The 19,263-nt window shown below is 31.0% G+C and overlaps 1 protein-coding gene across 1 annotated transcript in view; it reads left to right on the top strand.

The window, feature by feature from the left end:
• Positions 1-18,209, top strand: part of LOC111701976 (glutamate receptor ionotropic, kainate 2) — a 45,752-nt gene extending 27,543 nt beyond the window's left edge. The window contains exons 17-26 of the mRNA XM_023473484.1: positions 924-1,024; positions 6,185-6,324; positions 9,632-9,769; positions 11,603-11,697; positions 13,225-13,328; positions 14,163-14,394; positions 14,537-14,652; positions 15,089-15,357; positions 15,740-15,943; positions 16,686-18,209. Coding sequence (XP_023329252.1) covers positions 924-1,024; positions 6,185-6,324; positions 9,632-9,769; positions 11,603-11,697; positions 13,225-13,328; positions 14,163-14,394; positions 14,537-14,652; positions 15,089-15,357; positions 15,740-15,943; positions 16,686-16,770 — 1,484 coding nt within the window. The 3' untranslated portion in view covers positions 16,771-18,209. The remainder of the gene's footprint in view (positions 1-923; positions 1,025-6,184; positions 6,325-9,631; positions 9,770-11,602; positions 11,698-13,224; positions 13,329-14,162; positions 14,395-14,536; positions 14,653-15,088; positions 15,358-15,739; positions 15,944-16,685) is intronic.
• Positions 18,210-19,263: the final 1,054 nt, after the last annotated feature.

The following is a 19,263-nucleotide window of genomic DNA, read 5'->3' as shown; positions in this document are numbered from 1 at the left end:
TAGTAGTCAAACATGCAACTGCACTAGCTAATTTTAGAAATTATTAAATTGATATACGAAGTATAGCTTAGAAATTTAGCTAGTCTGGCTCAAAATTCGCAAAAAATAAAGTTAAAAATTAAAAATCGTGAGATATTTAGGAGAACCTCTGCTATTCACACACTGGACGCAAAATGTTGTGTTTTTTTTTATTAATTTTCTCCTTAAAAATTTAGATTTAAGTAAAAAACGATTTCTTTTGTTCGGTCTTTTGTTGCGTTGGATTTGCTGACAATTTACTTTTTCAATATTTAAAATAGGTAGAATTTTATTCTTTAAATTCTTATGTTTTATGATTTTTAAACTTCAGTCTGATTGACTTTAGAACTTTGGATTTGGTATTTGGTATTTAGTTTTAAGAAAAATAAATCATACATTTTTGTATTTTTGTTAACTATAACTTTGAGCGATCAATGATTTAGAAATAAGACGACAAAATGGAAGACGGTGTCGTGCATTGGGACACCTCCTTGCATGGAAACACCTCCCTGTAAAGTTTTAACCATTTCAACACAATGTTAGAGAAAAAAAGCAATGTTATGACAGTTTCCGATATTTATTAATGTATTTTGATTGAAAAAAAAAACACATTAAAAATTATCTATGTCTTGAGTAAATATTAATTGTTTTATGATTTGAAATGAAAACGACATTTTAGAAGAAATAATTTTTTGCCTGTACCCCCTTTAAAATACAATAAAGAACTAAATGCATATTTAATATAGATATGTCAACTAATAATCTTAAATAGCTTAAATTGTTTTTTATGTCGATTGTGTTGAAATGGATAAAACTTTAGGGGGAGGTGTTACCATACAAAAGGGAGGTGTCCCTGTGCACTACCCGGCGGCCTCTATACAATACATGACTAGGATATGTTCTAGAGTTTAACTATACCTTCAAATGGGTGGATGATGGAGCATATGGATTTAGAAATAAAGAAACTGGAGAATGGAATGGTCTCATGGGAGAGCTTTTAGCCCAGGTACCAAAGATACCGAGATTTAATCAAAGATTATATTTTACAAGACGCACAGGGCATGGTACAGTCTATGTATGCCGGAAAGATTTAATCAAAGATTAATCTACAAGACGCCCGGTACAGGGTACAGTATATGTATACCCTAGATACCAGGATTTAATAAAAAGACGCCCGGGTCATGATAGAATATATGTGTATATATTAGATTTAATCAACAACTGTGCTTTACAAGACGCCCAGTGCATATATGTATTTTGTATAAGTGACCCTCTTTAGTAAATGTCTTATTGAATATAATTCCACATTACAAACGGGCGTCTTGTGAAGTAACTCTCTTTGGTAAATAGCTAAGTACAGATTATTCCCAATATGATGTTAAAATGTAAATTGTTCCGAATCCTAACCTGAATATAAGTTTAATGGTTCAACTTCTGTTTTATAGTTCAACCATATAATATTACCTCATGGAATACAATATATTTTAAAGAAAAATCAAATAAGAGGCTTCAAGGGTGGGTCGTGCCCCTTTTATATTAAAAATTTTAAATGTTAATCGTTGCTTTTCTGCAAAAGCTGCAATTTTTCCTTGTAAATCGTAGTTTGCGGGTTTTTTCTGTCAAAATATGTGCATTTTCAAAAATAATATATGTCGACCTTTCACTCTATCCCCGTACACGTGGATTTAACGTTTCTGTCAATGTTTGAGAAAATTGTGACTTTCGATCACTATTTGGCCCCTTTAACATAATCTTATAGCCTTTTATCTTAAATGTTTTTGTTGGCATATACATTTTGAATGAAAAAGTAACAAATAAACAAATCTGTAAGTCTAAAGACTGTTGAGTTATAGACGAAAACAGTTTGATTTCAAATAAAAGAAACCGAATGCTTCTCTCTCTCGTTAGTTCAGGGTGCGTAGTAAATTTGAATTCGAACAGGACCTGCCCAGTTTGTACCGGCCTGCCAGATAACAGCGTGTACTGACCTGATCCTATGGTACAGTACGTCGCCCTAACCAGACTAACATACGACAGGGGTCAATTTTCTTGGCATAGTCCCCTGAGAGGGCTAACTATGACAACTCCCATGGCGCGTTCAGACATTTTACAGTACCCGGCCTAATCCTAAGCCTATTTGACCGACCCCACTGGCTTAGTCCACCGTGCTTTTGTTAAAGGCAAAATAATTCATTTTTAACCGTCCATAAAACTTCGCTCTGGGGTCATGTTCGTTTGGACGTTTATTGGACACAAACAAAGTAGGCGCAGCAAATACATTTTATTTTTAAAGTTATAAAATAAAATTGATGGAGTAAAGTTGAAAATATGTTCTTTGATCTAATTTTCTGTTTGAAGTTCAACGACTTTTAATCCACGTTATTGGAAATCTACACAATTTAATGAAACAGATTATTGACTTCTATTATTCTTTACTTTAATAAATATATATTTTAATGGTTTTATCCATTTTTTATATATTAAATCTAAAGAATTTAAGAAAACATATTATTGACTTCTTTTATTTTTTCATTTAATCAATGTATATTTTAATGGTTTTATCCATTTTTCATATATTAAATCTATAGAATTTAAGAAAACAGATTATTAACTTCTATTATTCTGTCATTTAATAAATATATTTTTTATCATTTATTAAATATACAGAATTTAAGGAAACAGATTATTGACTTCTATTATTCATTTTAGTCAAAGTAAAACATAATGGAATAACTTGTTTTAAATGCAATTTTGAAATAGGATTTACATCTCAGGTTCTAGGGGAGTCTCTTAATCTGAAACTTTAAATGTTTAGAAACGGATCTTTAAACGATGGTTATTAGTAACTTTAAAGCGTCAGTTTTACATTTGATTAAATTTTATAAAATAATGGAATAACTTGTCTAGAATGCAATTTTGAAATAGGATTCACATTTCAGATTCTAGGTGAGCCTGTTAAAGGTCTGAAAACTTTAAATGTTTAGAAGCGGATCTTAAAACGATGCTCATTAGTACCTTTAAAGCGTCAGTTTTACATATGAAAAATAATTCTCTTATTTTACTGTGACGGATTAGGATAGCTCTAAGCCTAGTTTTATCATAAAAATATCAATAATTGTAAACAAAGCTCAGAAAAGGACCTGATTTATCAGTTCGGTCCATTTGCATAACAATTTGTCCATTTTCATTACAATTTGTCCATTTTCATAACAATTTGTCCATTTTCATAACAATTTGTCCATTTTCATAACAATTTGTCCATTTTCATAACAATTTGTCCATTTTCATAACAATTTGTCCATTTTCATAACAATTTGTCCATTTTCATAACAATATGTCCATCTAAACATATTTTGTTTATCGGTTTATCGGTCAAATTGAGATCGAACGAAGGAAACGGCTTTCTGGGTCAAGGACCAAAATTTTAAATATGCTTGGGCTCGGCAATCTTTGTTTAGCATAACATTTGTTTACAATAAAAATAAATTCTAAGCTGCCTGTACGTTTCTTTTTCAAGGAACAGTACACATAATTTAAAGAGACTGTCTATTTTCACATATCTATATCATCAAATTCACAACTTTTACCATTTACATATTTTTCTGATAAGGAAGGAAAAATCTCTTATTGTTCTTTTCTTTGAAAATAATTATTTTTGGTTAAGCAGTTTATCAATAAAACTAATATTAAATATTAAAGTTAATTTTCAGAATTGAACACAATACAAGCAAGAAACCCCAGGATATATTTTTGGTTAAGCAGTTTATCAATAAAATTAATATTAAATATTAAAGTTAATTTTCAGAATTGAACACAATACAAGCAAGAAACCCCAGGATATATTTTCACATTATTGATTATAATCAAGGTTAATCAAGGGAAATTACCTTTGTTTAAGATCTCAGATTCAGAGATAATTCATAATGAATAAATGAATAAATATTTCTAGAGAATTGTTTATGAACAAACTTTTCTTTAGAATTTTATAGTATTTATGTTCAAAACTAAATACAAAATAACAATGTATGATGGTCCAGCTAAAAACAAAACACAAAAGAAAATTTAACATGAGCCAATTAAAAATATAATGTTTTAATAATTTTGTTCTGATCGGTATTGGTTCGAACAAACTATTTAATTGAAATCTCAACTGAATATACATTCATTGAGCATTTACAATTCACGCACCTCTGCCTCTTTAGTAAAAGTAAATTCAACCTATATGAAGCCTCTGAACGCGTCAACCTTGTTGCACCGGCTAGTCCTGTCAATAGAGCTAGATACAGTACAAACTGGGACCGGAAAGGTTGACCCGGCTCGGAAATTCAAATGTACTACGGCTGCCCGTAAATTAGCTTCTTTGTCAGCACTCAAATAATAAAAACATATTTCGGAATGCATTCATTGACATTTAAAGTAGCAATGTATTCTTGTTGACGTAGTAGACTTTGACATCCACCATTAGCAAAGGGTTTGAACCCATATTCGTTAACTGTAGTAGACTTTGACATCCACCTTGAACCCATATTCGTTAACTGTAGTAGACTTTGTCATCTACCATTAGCAAAGGGTTTGAACCCATATTCGTTGACTGTAGTAGACTTTGACATCCACCATTAGCAAAGGGTTTGAACCCATTCTTGTTGACTGCGGTAGACTTTGACATCCACCATTAGCAAAGGGTCGTTGTAGTAGACTTTGACATCTACCAATATGCTTCTTCATGAATAAATATTTCTGTAGGATTGTTTATAAATAAATATTTCTGTAGAATTATTTATGAATAAACATTTCTGTAGAACTATTTATAAAAAAACATTTCTGTAGAATTGTTTATGAATAAACATTTCTGTAGAATTATTTATGAATAAACATTTCTGTAGAACTATTTATAAATAAACATTTCTGTAGAATTGTATATGAATAAACATTTCTATAAATTTTTTTATAAATAAACATTTCTGTAGAACTGTTTATGAATAAACATTTCTGTAGAATTGTTTATGAATAAACATTTTTGTAGAATTGATTATGAATAAAAATTTCTGTAGAATTGTTTATGAATTCTGTATTTGTTCTTTTTTGTATTTCTTCATTTAATTAATTAATTAATTTGTTTATTTGTTCAATAATGGGACTCCAGAGACAATTGTTTAAGTCTTAAAACCTAAGCCTTCAACGTTGAAAACTTTAGAATGGTGGATATCGAGATCAATGCTTGAGCCTCTCTTTTTGCTAGAGATTTGAGATGCGCTCTTTGACTTTTGAATAACTGGTTTTTAATCTTTTAATCATTCGGATATTAGTCCAATCGATGTAGCATCGTATCTCTATGAATTTCAGCTAAAATTGTGTTTTTAGTCTCACTCTTTAAGGGTATTTTACAAAAACGGATTCCCAGTGAAGGGAGTAAAAAATGTAGTTACCAAATAATTTTTCAATTATTGAACTACCCAAATGTACAATTACTAGGCTTTTAGGGCGCTTCGCGCCCATATCTTCTATTTCAACTTTTAATTGTGGCTTTATCTGGGAGCATCTTCTCTTTGTACAGTATAAAACAAAAACAAAAAAAAGTTTGCGGATTTCACAATATTTTTTCTAAATTTTACAAAAATAAAAAACTTTTAAACACAAATTTTTAAAATTTTTATCATTCATAAACCTTTCCTGGGGTCACGTGAGGTCCCACACAAAATTTTGGCCCGATCGGTTCAGCCATTTTGACGTTTATTGGATAAAAACAAACAGACACACCCAGACAAGCTAAATTTATATATAAAAAGCAATAGGTAACTTTGAAAAAGTACAATTTACTAAGTGGTAATTTACCACTAATACAATTTTCAAAATGGTAACTTCCCATATTTAATATTAACCCAGTGATAACTTCCTAACTGTAAAATTTACTAAGTCCTAACTTCCAAAGTATGTGAACAACTTGTTTAAAGGAATTGAGTTTTTGCCACAAACTCTGATTTTCTAATTTCAATATCGTTGCAACCCAATGTCGTAGGCCTTTAATATTTCAAACTATGAATGCTATTAGATCAAATAATGTAAGTTTGAAATATTAAAGGTTTACATCACAAGGTTGCAAAGATATAGATTATACAAAAACTGAATATGTGACAAAGACTCAATTCCTTTATATTAAAACTTGGATTTTTTCAGTATCTTGTATAAAAAGCCCCAAAAGAAGCCTCCAGATCTTTTCTCTTTCCTTTCACCTTTATCCCTTGATGTTTGGATCTACACTGCTACAGCATACCTTGGAGTATCCGTCCTACTATTCGTCCTAGCCAGGTATAATTATATATATACAAGGCTACAGCGTACCTTGGAGTATCCGTCCTACTATTCGTCCTAGCCAGGTATAGTTATATATATACTGCTACAGCATACCTTGGAGTATCCGTCCTACTATTCGTCCTAACCAGGTAATTATATATACTCAGGTACCTACTTGGGGGTATCATTCTTTTGGTAAAGGTAGGATTTTTTTTAACCTCTGAATTGGAGAATCTCAAACTTTGATTCATAAGATTCCAACTTAAAGGAAGTGTAAGCGTAATTTCAAGTAACCATCCATGCACAGATGGCAATGCCAGTTTCACAACTGTACCCCTTATAGTTATTTCTGATCAAGCAAGAATTAGATATCAATGATTATGATTTTGATAACTAATTATTTTTAATGGAGGGGCACTTGAAATTACGCTTACAGTACCTTTAAGGTTCTGACTTCCTTTAATACAAAAGTTATTGACTCTGATATTTTGAAAAACTTTACTTTTGCAAAATATTTCAGAAATCTTGGAGATTCGCCAATTTGAATATTTTCTTGGGATATATAACTCAATGGATTATCTCAATTATGTTTTCTCCTGGCAGCTCCAGTTTCCAAACAAATATCAAATAAAAATTTAATAACTTTCTTTCAATAGATAAAAGATAAAATTGTCAAAAACAAGCCTTTAAAGGCTCAAAAATTGTAGGCAAATGTTTGAAAATGTCTCTGAGGTATTTTTTTTCACAAACTCCAATCCCAATTTTCCCATCTCTGCTATCCAATGGCGTAACTCTTAGATATTTCAAACTACGAATTTTGTTTGATCAAAGAATCTAAGTTTAAGATATCAAAGGTTTACACCATCATGTTGCAAAGATATAGGAATTAGCGCATTTGAGTTTGTGGCAAAGACTCAATTCTTTTGTAAATAACAAATGTTAAGAAGTGGAAAAATTGTATTTGGATTGGATTTTTTGTATTGATACTTTATCAAAATTCCAAGTGGTTTAAAAATTAACCAAAGTTCGGAAAACTTAATTTCTCCTAAAATATTTAAATCCTTTCGTATAATCTTACATAATATCATAAATCTAAGGATTACTCATATTTTAAGGTTTCTTATAAATCTTTTATTAGAAATGTCAATAAAGTTGTCTTTGATTTTAATTAATAAATCCATTTATATTTGCCACAAATTTGTTTATTTTTATTTTTGAGCTTGCAGAATCAACATATCAAAAATATACACCAACTGATTGGAAAGATAGAAAAAATAGAAAATTAGAGTTTTAGAGAATCAAATTTCTTTTTGCTGAGATTCATGTAATGTGGTTTTTTCTGTTAAAGGATTTAGAATAATTGTGTTGAATCATAAGATGGATGTTTGATCTTATGAAATGGGATTGCTTGCTGGGAGCCCACTGAGATGCAATCACTATAATGCTTAGAATCGTACACAACTGTTTCTATTATTACAATATTGAAATACGAAATTTGTAGGGCTGGCCACGTTCAGAACCTTTTTCAATCCGTTTGTTTACGGTTATCTAAACTCGTTCGAAAGACCAAAGGAATTGAGTCTTTACCACAAACTCTAATTTTCTAATCCCTTTACCTGAGCAACCCAATGTTGTAGCCATTTGATATTTCAAACAATTTGAATTCTGTTATCTAATATAATATACGTTTGAAATGTCTAAGGTGTACACTACAAGGTTGCAAAGATATAGGCATTAGAATATTTGATTTTGTGGCAAAGACTCAATTCCTTTTCAGACATATCCATTCCTTTTTAGCAAAGAATTGAATTTTCTGTTCAGCTAACAGTATTTTCTAATTTGTTAAGTTACCATTTATTAACGATCTCAATCTTTCTAATGACCATAATGGAACATATTTTGAAATAGGTATCCCCGCACCAGCCGTCAACAAGATATTAAAGATTATAGTGGGAAGTTGCCAAAACATTCAAAAACATCAAATCCTACAAAATGCATTCTTTATATCATTAATTTTAATGCAATTTTAAGCAGAAAATTAAACACAAGTCAGCATTATTTTAAAACACATCCGTGATAGTTTTATTTATTTTTTCGTTCCTTTTTCATGAACGGTTATCTTACAATTTCAACATTAATCACTTTTACTGTTTGTTAACAGAATTAATCTTCTATTCATTTTCAAAAACTTGACTTTAGTGAACAGAAAGTTGCCCAGTTCTACTCATTTGCATAGATCTCGAGCCTGGTTTAGTGTAATTTATTAAAGGGACAGACCGGCTATGTAAGATAGTTGAACTGAGTATGCAGTGTTGTGGACAAATTCTTCAGGATTTATTTGAGACATATAAAACTATTTTAAAAATCTGTAAATCCTGAGTGTATGCGCAAAGTCGACGTTCAAAATCGTACTTTTGGGTGGATACGTTTTCAGAATTGTTTTTATTTAATTATTAGATAACGACGGCAAAAAATGTAAAAAAAAATTCTTCAGTAAACTAATTTGTTGTTTAGGAACTTTTGTGTGGCATTTCAATATCCGGAAATTTTGCGTGGCATTTCAATATCCAGAACTTTTGTGTGGCATTTCATTATCCAGAACTTTTGTGTGCATTTCAATATCCAGAACGTTTGTGTGGCATTTCAATATCCAGAACTTTTGTGTGGCATTTCAATATCCAGAACTTTTGTGTGGCATTTCAATATCCAGAACTTTTGTGTGGCATTTAAATATCCAGAACTTTTGTGTGGCATTTCAATATCCGGAACTTTTGTGTGGCATTTCAATATCCAGAACTTTTGTGTGGCATTTCATTATCCAGAACTTTTGTGTGGCATTTCATTATCCAGAACTTTTGTGTGGCATTTCATTATCCGGAACTTTTGTGTGGCATTTCATAATCCGGAACTTTTGTGTGGCATTTCATTATCCGGAACGCTGGGTCTCCATATATTTCCCAGTAACTAAAGTTAAAGCAAACCATTATAATATAAATAGGTTGTTTATTGGAACCAGAACCATGTGAACGCTATCACACAGATTCAGTCTGCTTATAAACATGTCGTATCAATTTTTAAGACAGGGTTGTCTTTGAAGTGTCGCAACGTCTAGGGTTTAGATTTTACCGTTCTAACTCACTTATGCTCTTCTGTAGCCCTTTACATGTACATTCAGCAATACAGCAGTTGTTATTAGCTTTGGGTTTTAAGAAGTGATTGGAATAATTCTCATCGATATAGCTCGGATTGTAAATTGTTCCGTTGATTTAGCCCCCGGAGCTGTATCTGTTACAATCTATAAGTATAGGTTTTATTTTTTTAGGTTTAGTCCGTATGAGTGGGATAACCCGCATCCTTGTACTGAGGAACCGGAAGTTCTAGTCAATGAGTTTAGTTTATGTAACTCTATGTGGTTCACCATAGGATCCCTCATGCAACAAGGAAGCGATATATCACCTAAGTAAGTTTTCACAATTTTTCATATTTCTATAAAAAAAAATCAGCCTTTTCAATGAAAGACAGTCACACTTTTTACGGAGAAAAGATTGCAGACAAAATGCCGATGTTCGTCTAAAACGATATAATGTAAATAAATAGCCAAGCTATCTCAACTGACCGGCTATTCGGGCCTGTTTAAGAACGGTATATTTTAAACTTTGTCAGATTCAAAAATGTTCACAAAAGCCTTTTTTTTCTATAGAAATTGATACCAAAAAACGAAAATATTTCCACAACCTTTTCATGGGTAAACTTTGTAATACAAAATATTAGCAGATGTGGATTTTTTTATGAAGAAGCAAAATTTTCAACTAATGTGTAAATTGATCCTATGTAACAATCTGTTAAACCCTGTACATTCTTATATTCTAATTTGTGCAATTTGCGGGGTAGGATTGCCTATTCCCTGATCCTATTCTGAGCCTGCAGATAGAGGGAAATATATTTGCATAATCTGTAAGTAATGTGAATTCAAGGCATATACTTTAATTATTATAATTCATTCGTAATATCCCTCTTTTAACCTACTTTTATTTCACAATTTGAATTTTAACTCTCTCTCAAACTAAAATTTGTTTTATCTATGATAAAGTTTAATATACTTTGTATATTTTATCCCCTCTCCTCTTCCTCTTTCTTGAAATAGCTTTATATGAAAAATGTTACTTGTAGTTTTTCTTTGTACAGTAGAAAACAAAATTCTAATGTATGATTTCGCAGATTTTAGTTTTTCGTTGGTGGATTTCCTTTTTTATAATCAAACTTTTTTAAGGCAAAACAATTGAATTTTAACCTTTCCTGGGGTGTTAACACATTAATTAGGAACCAACAAGCAACCCAAACACTCGAGCCAATGATAAATTTATCAAAAAAAGGGGTAGATTAAAGAAGGGTTTAAAGGCTGTATTTTTTTTTCAAAATCATGATTTTAAAAAATAAGATGAATGTATCATAAATTCAATTTTTTTTTTTTAAAAATCCGCAAAATTTTTTCTTCTTTGTTTTTAAATGTAAACAAAAAGAACATGTTCACAATTTAAATAGAAGATGGGCGCGAAAAGTCTAGAAAGAAGGGCGCGAAGCGCCTTGAATTTCTAGTAATATAAATATGTTTAACTGTAAAAGGAATCTAGCTAACCCTTAGATATTTCAAACTATGAATTCTGTTAGAGCAAATAATATAAGTTTGTAATATAAAAGGTTTACACCACAATGTTGCAAAGATATAGAGATTTAAAAAATTGAGTTTGTGGCAAAGACTTGCAATTCCTAAGTTGTTTTTTTTTGATATTATAAAAAGTAATTTTTTCAAAGGAAATTTTCAAAAAGTGTCTAAGCCGAGTTTCATATTTGAGTAGGTTTCAACACAAAATTAAATTTTCATTATTTCTTTCTCTATCCATAATGTTTCTTTGTATTGGAATTCAACTGGATAAAGCCGTTAAAGTTTTATTGGCAATATTGTAGAACAGGTTTGTTTTTGTTACTTTTTCAAACTATTGGTATCAATTTCTTATTTCAAACTTTTTTATTTTCTTCTTATTTCAATTATTATTTCCGATTTCTCAATTTTCCTTATTTTAAAATCTCTTTTTGCCATTTTTAGCTTTTTCTTTTCAATCCAACAGAATTTATGGTTTTAAATATTGTCTATGAAATCAGGTTGCATCGAGACACGCATGAGGAGATACATCAGTTCCATTATTTACTATTCCTATTTCAGGGCTTATATCTTGTCTTATTTCAAGGTTATAAATCTGGTTCTATTCCAGGGCTATATCTGGTTTTATTTCAGGGCTATATCAACCCGAATGGTTGCTGGAATGTGGTGGTTCTTTACATTGATTATGATTAGTTCTTATACTGCTAACCTTGCAGCTTTTCTGACAGGTAAACATTGATTTTTGACCCCCTCCCCTCTATCCAACCCATTCCCACCTAGAAAAAAATCCCTGTTGCATCGTATCATTTAAATGGACTGTAAGCTTAATTTTAAGTGAAAATCTATGCAAATATGACGATTTACTTATAAAACGGTAGCCTTAATCTGATTAAATACTTGATCAATGGTACCGTTGTTAATCGGTCATTTTCATGTTTGGTGGAGGGCTTCTTGAAATTACGCAAACAGTTCCTTTAAAGAATGTCAAGTCAATGTAAAGAAGAAATAGCCAAGAAAGTCTCTGTGTCAAAATTAAACCTTAGAAATTGATTACGGCTCTCCCTCATTAGAGATGGGCATGTTTGGCTTATTTCCTTTTCAAAATATCATACTTTTAAAATAAATTTATGTTTTTTGTTCGTATTTTTAAAGACGATCGTTTTTTCATTTCTCATTTTTTTTGTGAATGACACCATCATTCACAAAAAGTTGTTTCGTTCACAAAAGTTTCTTTGTTTACAAAAACGATGTCCATCTCTACTCCTCCCTAATTTTCCAATTCTATGGAACCCAATTTAGTAGATTTCAAACTACAATTTCTGCTAGATCATTCAGTCAATTTTTAAATTATAAAAGCTTTGCGTTGTAAGGTTGCCGAGATATAGTGATAAGAAAATAAGAGTTAAAGATGAGTAATAAATTCCTTCCAAAATTTTACCTTATGCACTAGCTTTCTATACAGAATTAATAGCAGTTGTGACGGTTTGATACCTTTCAAGCATTTTAAAATAATCTGTCTAATTCATATAAAGCTTGGAAAATATATTTCTCAAATTTGTAAAATTTGTAAAATTGAAGAAACCTAGGATTTATAAAAGTTTAATATGATTTCATTTCTAGCTCAGGCTTAGAGTTTATAAACTCTGCCCAACAAAAATAATTATTTTCAGCTTCACCAATTGTTTGCAAAGAAACTGATCAGAAGCCGAATTTAAAGAATTTAAGCCCTGACTCAAATATAAGACGCGGTTCAAACATGGTTGGTTCCACTTGAAATTGTATTCAGTGTTTCTAGATTTAAGTCGGTGCTCAATTGGAACCGGTTTTTGACGAATCAGCGACGTGGTTTAAATTCTTTTATTTTGGCCTCAGATATTAAAGTTTAATGATCCGGAACCAAAAGATAGTAGAAAATATTTGTAACGTAAAAAAAATTTCTTAAACTTTATTTGCAAACTTTAATCCATTTAATCTTTTATTTTACTCTAAGGGAAGACCGCGCTAACAACTAAAATTCTTGATTTGATTTTTATATTTCGGCTTTACGAGAAAAAAAATAGTTTTAAATGCATGTTTCCTCTTTTTAATTCAGCTATTTTTAAATAAATAAAAAGTATCAACACTTTTCTTTTGCAACAAAGATCAACAGAATTGGTTTGGTTTGAGCTCAGCGCACAAGAAAAAAATTAAATTAGCCATGAGAAGTTTAACTTATTCACCTTATTCATAAATTCCCAACCCTGTTCTTGTTGTAGTTGAGCGGATGGAATCCCCAATAGAATCAGCTGATGATCTTGCAAAGCAAACTAAAATTAAATATGGCTGCTTGGAGTCTGGATCTACAAGAGCTTTCTTCAGGGTAAATTTACTAGGGCTAATCATATTCTTGATTTTTAAATCTTCTTGGCTCAGATTTAATAACAAGTGCATTCAGTATATTTTGGCATCGTATTATAAGTTTTTTAAGATATTCAAGGATTTTGAGTTTTGACGTTTAAAAGACTTCACAAAAATCTGTGATGTCTTTTGTAATTCACAATACAATTTTCGATAAGTTTTTTACTGGAATTCAGTTTGAACTCTGACAGAAACAAACTAACGACTTGAAAAAATCGTTCAGTGGCCGAATTTAAAGAATTTGAGCGGCGGTTTAAATTTAAGCCGTGGTTTAAATATGGTTGGTTCCACTTAAAATTGTATCAAATGTTTCAAGATTTAAGCCGGCGCTGAATTTAAACCGGGTTTTGGCGGATTTAAACCGCGGCTCAAATTCTTTAAATTCCATCTCTGGAGGAGTTAGTTCTTTTCCAAATCATCCCCAAAAAAATGTTGTTTCACTTTTTCTATATTTTACATTTGTTAATCTTGATCAAAGGATTTTATATCATCAACAATAGTTCATTGTGAATGATGTGTAATTGCTACTGATGTTTTTCTTTTATGATGTTGAATGTAAAAAACCCCGGTTTGTTTCATGTTAGCATGTGATTTCGTTAATTTTCAAACAATGTAGTCGTTAATGAAATTCTGTTCGTTAATTGTTGAAAAAAAAAACTTTTGTTCCCCAGCCCTAAATACACCACACAGTGTTGAGAATCTTTAAAGTTTCCAAAATTTGAATAAAGTTGGCCAACTGTAGTTATGTATATCCCTGATAAAGTCTGTAATGCAATATCATAAACTCATTATTTAGGATTCAAAGATTCCAACTTATGCAAGGATGTCTGCTTTCATGGAGTCACAGAAGCCTGCAGTTTTTACAAAAAGTAATAACGAAGGAGTATCCAGGGTTATGGAGTCAGACGGACAATATGCTTTTCTAATGGAATCCAATTCTATTCAATATCAAATAGAGAGAAACTGTGAGCTTATTCAAATAGGAGGACTCCTGGACTCCAAGGGATACGGAATTGCATTTACACCAGGTATTTAGTTTATTAGGAAAAATAATACATTGCTTCAAAGAATTGTTGGCTTTTATTAGAAGTATGAAATGATATAAAGTTTTTTATTGTAGCAAAGTTTTATTTATTTTTATTTTTATGATTTGACTCTTCAAAATTCAAGGTTCCCCGTTCCGTGTTCCAATTTCAAGCGCTATCCTTCAGCTGCAGGAAGCAGGTCGTCTTCATGAGTTAAAAACAAGATGGTGGAAGGAGCGGAGAGGAGGAGGGCAATGCCAGGTCTTTATCTTAATTTAAACTGGAATTTAAATAAAATGAAGATATTTATTGGTATCATTACTTTACCAGATTAACAGGAATTGAGAAAGAGAAATTTCTATATTTAAAGCGCATATAGGGTTTCCAAGCTTAAGAAGACTATATTTCTAGAGTGGTTAGGTTTTAAGGGTTCTTCTAATAATTTCTGGAAAAGGAAAAAGTTATAATTTTTATAAGATTACTCTTAATTCTCCAAGTGGACTTGGTAAAATACCTTTTGGCGGCAAAACTACATTTCTTTTAATTACATTTACTAAAGATAACTACATCTCCCCCTTATTTGCAGGGTTAGTTTCAGAGTAACTTCGGTCAAATAGAAAAACCTATGCCCTTACAAAACAGAATGTAGTTAATTGAATTTAATTTTTAAAAAACATAAAATATTATTTGATTTTAGGATAATGCAAAGAAATCCGCAAATGAGCTTGGTCTAGACAACGTTGGTGGAGTTTTTGTTGTTCTCTTGGCAGGAATGGGGCTTGCTTGTGCAATTTCTGTCATTGAGTTTGTTTGGAGATACAAGAAGCTAGAGAGTAAAGTCAATATAAAGCACACTGAACTCGTGAAACGGGCAATAACACAGACTAACACAAATGTGTTTAATATAAACAGATACGGCCCGCATCATAATCCCACAAACGGCCATTACAGCCAAGTTGCTCAGAGGATAGTAAATGTTATATCAGAAATGCAGTTTTCTTTCCTAGGTGGGGTGTAATAATCTTGTGCCCTAATGTTAAGAAACACAATTTATTAATCAAATTGAGGGGGTAACACACTGTTCTTCTATTTTCATGTGGTAATAATGTTTACAAAGATGCATTTAAAACTTCAGAAAATTTGAATTAACATAATTTTGTTTTTTTCTATATTCTCTTTTACTTTTTCAGTTCAGTGTGAACGGATTTCCTTTCGTAACACTTCCGGTGTAAAAATCGCTTGACTTTATCCCTCCTTAATCCTCCTTCTTTTCATTAATATGAATATCTCTGACTTTTTTCTTTATAAAATGCAATTAACTTTGATTTATATCATTTACTTTCTGTAGACCCGATATAACCAAGACATCTGAGATAGCTGTGAGTTCTGCCAATAGAGACATTCCTATGTTGCCATGTGATCTCGATCAACCAATCAGACATGTTAGTTCCAAGCAGACAATGTTTCCACCAATGAGTGGTCAGGAGAAGTTCTCTCAAAACCAGTTAGAAAGTGACTCAGACCAAGGCTCATCCGAATACCTAGATAGAAGGTACAGATAGAGATGTGCATTGTTTTGAAAACGAAAGGAAATTTTTGAGAAGGAAAGAAATTTTATGAACTATGGTGTCGTTCAGAATAAAAAGATTGACGATTGACTCAGATCATTCATAGAAATGATTTAAAGTCGTTCCAACAATCGTGTTTGTTGATGAACGATTTCTTAATCTTTTGTCCGAACAAGCTTAAAGGATTCTTCTAAACAAATCAATTTTCTTAAAGATTTTGAATTTTTTTTCGTTTTTACTAAATGAAAGGTTTTTTAACAACACTTTATTAAAAGATAGTTTCTTAATGATGTTCTTTTCTAACAAACTTGTGAAAAATACGATCTTTTTTCTACCGAGAGAACAATTTTATTATACAGAGAAAACAAAAGAAAAGATGGAAATGAACACTAATTTGAGAACGACCGAAATCAATTTGTTTGAAAAAAAGAGCGAAATGGGTCGTTCACAAACGATGAACAAACGAACTAAAAAAAAACACGCAGATCACTGTCTAAAAAATGCTTATAAGATGAATAATTTGTGTTACAAACATTAAATTTTGCTGGTATCTTTCATTCTTTTATTGGTTTTGGGTAATAAAAAGAAAAGTTTTTAATAGTTTTTTTCTTTTCCATATTCCTATTCATAAACACAAGAAAAGAATTAATGAATTCTATGAATTATTGCAGCCACGGAATAAAACCAGATTTGAAGAATCTCAAATTCAAAATCAATTTTTTTCAGGTCTGATCGAGGGATATCGATTTCTAACCCAGCATATCATAGAAATGGGTCAAATCTGAGAAGATACGAACTTTCCAACTTTTAGCATTGTTACAAACTGTAATTCGTGAATTTTAAATTTATTATTGATTGTTTGCATATAAGGAAGTATAACCGGGAACCACAGACTAGATATAAACAGACTGCTCATCAGCTTTCACGGCTGGATTAAGTAGGCCTATAGTCCTACCGTCATAGCATGCTTTATTTCTACAGCAAGTTTTATGACTGCCATCTAACCGCCACTTAAGTTGCATATAATACCCATTGGCATTCATGGGTGAAGTTTTTAATTTTTAAAGAAATACTCTTTAACATAAGACAAAAATCCATTTTTTAAGGTTTAGTATTTCGCATCTAAAGGATCCTTTAATATCCCTGAGAGTAAATGTCTGCTATTTGGTCGTGTACTCCAGTTGTACACAAATGAACGAGGGGTAGAAAATCATATTCTATTTTCTTGTGCTCCTTCCAGAAACAGCAGTACATTATCGTTGTAAACAAAGTATGGGGTTTCTGGTATATATTCCATGGTTTCATCTGTTTAATTGCACTTTAATCAAAGCTTTAACTATCTTGTTCAGCACTGTTAAATTTATTAAATACAGGGTTTTACATACACAGACTTAGACTTCAAAGACGACTGTACAGAATTTTTATTGTGTGTTTTCTTATATTCATAGTTCTCTGCAATTGTAAACTTGTTGGCTTCTTTGCCAAATGATTAAATTAGCCACTTAAAGGGAGTGACCGACAATGTATGGTAGTTGAACTGAGAATGTAGTTTTGTGGAAAAATTGTTTATAAATCGTTTTAATAATCTATAATTAGTGAGTCTGAGTGCAAAGTCATAGAGCTGGGCAAAGTTCCATTAACGAAGCGGAGGTTTTCGAAAATTTAATCGTTAACAAAAGGAATTAGCTGTTTGTGAAAACAAAATTAACAGTTGCAAATGAAAACAAAGCAGATTTTTTTTATAACGGTGAATTTTTTTTCTGCTAAAATTCCATGGAACTTGTAAAATTTTTTTAACATATTTTAAGGTTTTTAAATTTCGTCTTACGTCACAACCATTAGGATTTTAGAAACCGTTAACAAAAATTTTGTTCTGCGCTTTGCGACTTTAACACCTTTAATTTGGCTGGAGCTGTTAACGGTTGTTGAAAATTTTCTGTTAAGCCCGTTAATAAAATTGAGATCGCTAACTAAAAAAACGGAAAATATAAAAACAAAGTTTTGTTCTTACCCTTTAATTCTAACGGCTACCGGAGATTTTTTTGAATAGTTGGAACTGCAAAGGCTTAAAAAAGTTGGAACGTGCCCAGCCCTACAAATTCGGTGTTCCAAATCATCCATTTGTGTGATAACGTTTTAAGAATCTATTTTTTTAAATCATTAAATAACGACGACAAAAATGTAGAAATACAGGAAACTAATTAGATTTTAAGGGACATATTTCTTAATTGAAATTTTCTCAATAAAATCAATGTTAAAATCAATAATTTCTTTTCATCATTATTTTGAATTTCTTATCCTTTATAAATTTGTTTGCAGTTTTCTTCAAATTCTTCAAATGTCGTCTTTTCAGCAAAAATTCCAGAAAATATATAGAAAACGTTTGTGAACAATGTGACATTACAGAAACCAATAACTGAATTATATTACTTATTTTCGATGATAATAGTAAAATTTTATTTTCTCAACCTGTTCCCGAACCTGTTCCTAAACCACTAATTAGTTTACTGTAAAATTGTTACTACATTTTTTGTCGTCGTTATTGAATAACTTTTTTAAAACCAATTCTCCAAATCATTCCTCAAAAATGAACAATCTATGAGGATTTTAAAGATTGAATTTGCGCTCTTGCTTAACAAATATGCACCGTAAAAACTTCTTATAGGTCTCAAATGATTCCTAAAATGTTTCTCCACAATACTACATTCTCAGTTCAACTACCATAGATTGCAGGCCACTCCCTTTTATAATTATAATCAAGGCAGTAAACTTTATTCTTGGAATTATCCTTTGTAAAAAAGTTTAAGGTCGTCTTTACAGTCTCATCCTTTGTGGATAACCCTGTAGATTGTAGATTGTATCCGTCTATTTGAAAATATATTTTTTAAAAATCATGTTTACATTATTTAAAATTATAAAACTGTCCCAGTATTAATACATTGTACAAAGCTTATATTCATATAATTTAAGAAAATAACAAACTCAAATTTTCTCAAATCCCAATCATTTTTGCAACCTGATAGTGTAAACCTTTGATTTGTAAAACCTAGATTTTTTGGCTCAACGGAATTTATAATTAGAAATATATAGGGATAAAAAATACAAAGTCTGTGGCAAAAAAGTAGGTCTCTTATTGTCTAAACTAACTCTTTAGTTCTACTCTTATTGTATTAACTAACTCCTTAGTTCTACTCTTATTGTCTAAACTAACTCCTTAGTTCTACTCTTATTGTCTAAACTAACTCTTTAATTCTACTCTTATTGACTAAACTAACTCCTCAGTACTACTCTTATTGACTAAAAT

The sequence above is a fragment of the Eurytemora carolleeae genome, unplaced genomic scaffold (assembly GCF_000591075.1).
Source record: "Eurytemora carolleeae unplaced genomic scaffold, Eaff_2.0 scaffold359, whole genome shotgun sequence".
Lineage (NCBI taxonomy): Eukaryota > Metazoa > Arthropoda > Copepoda > Calanoida > Temoridae > Eurytemora > Eurytemora carolleeae.
Note: the sequence above shows the minus strand (reverse complement) of the source record. Positions and strands in the feature narration are given on the sequence as shown.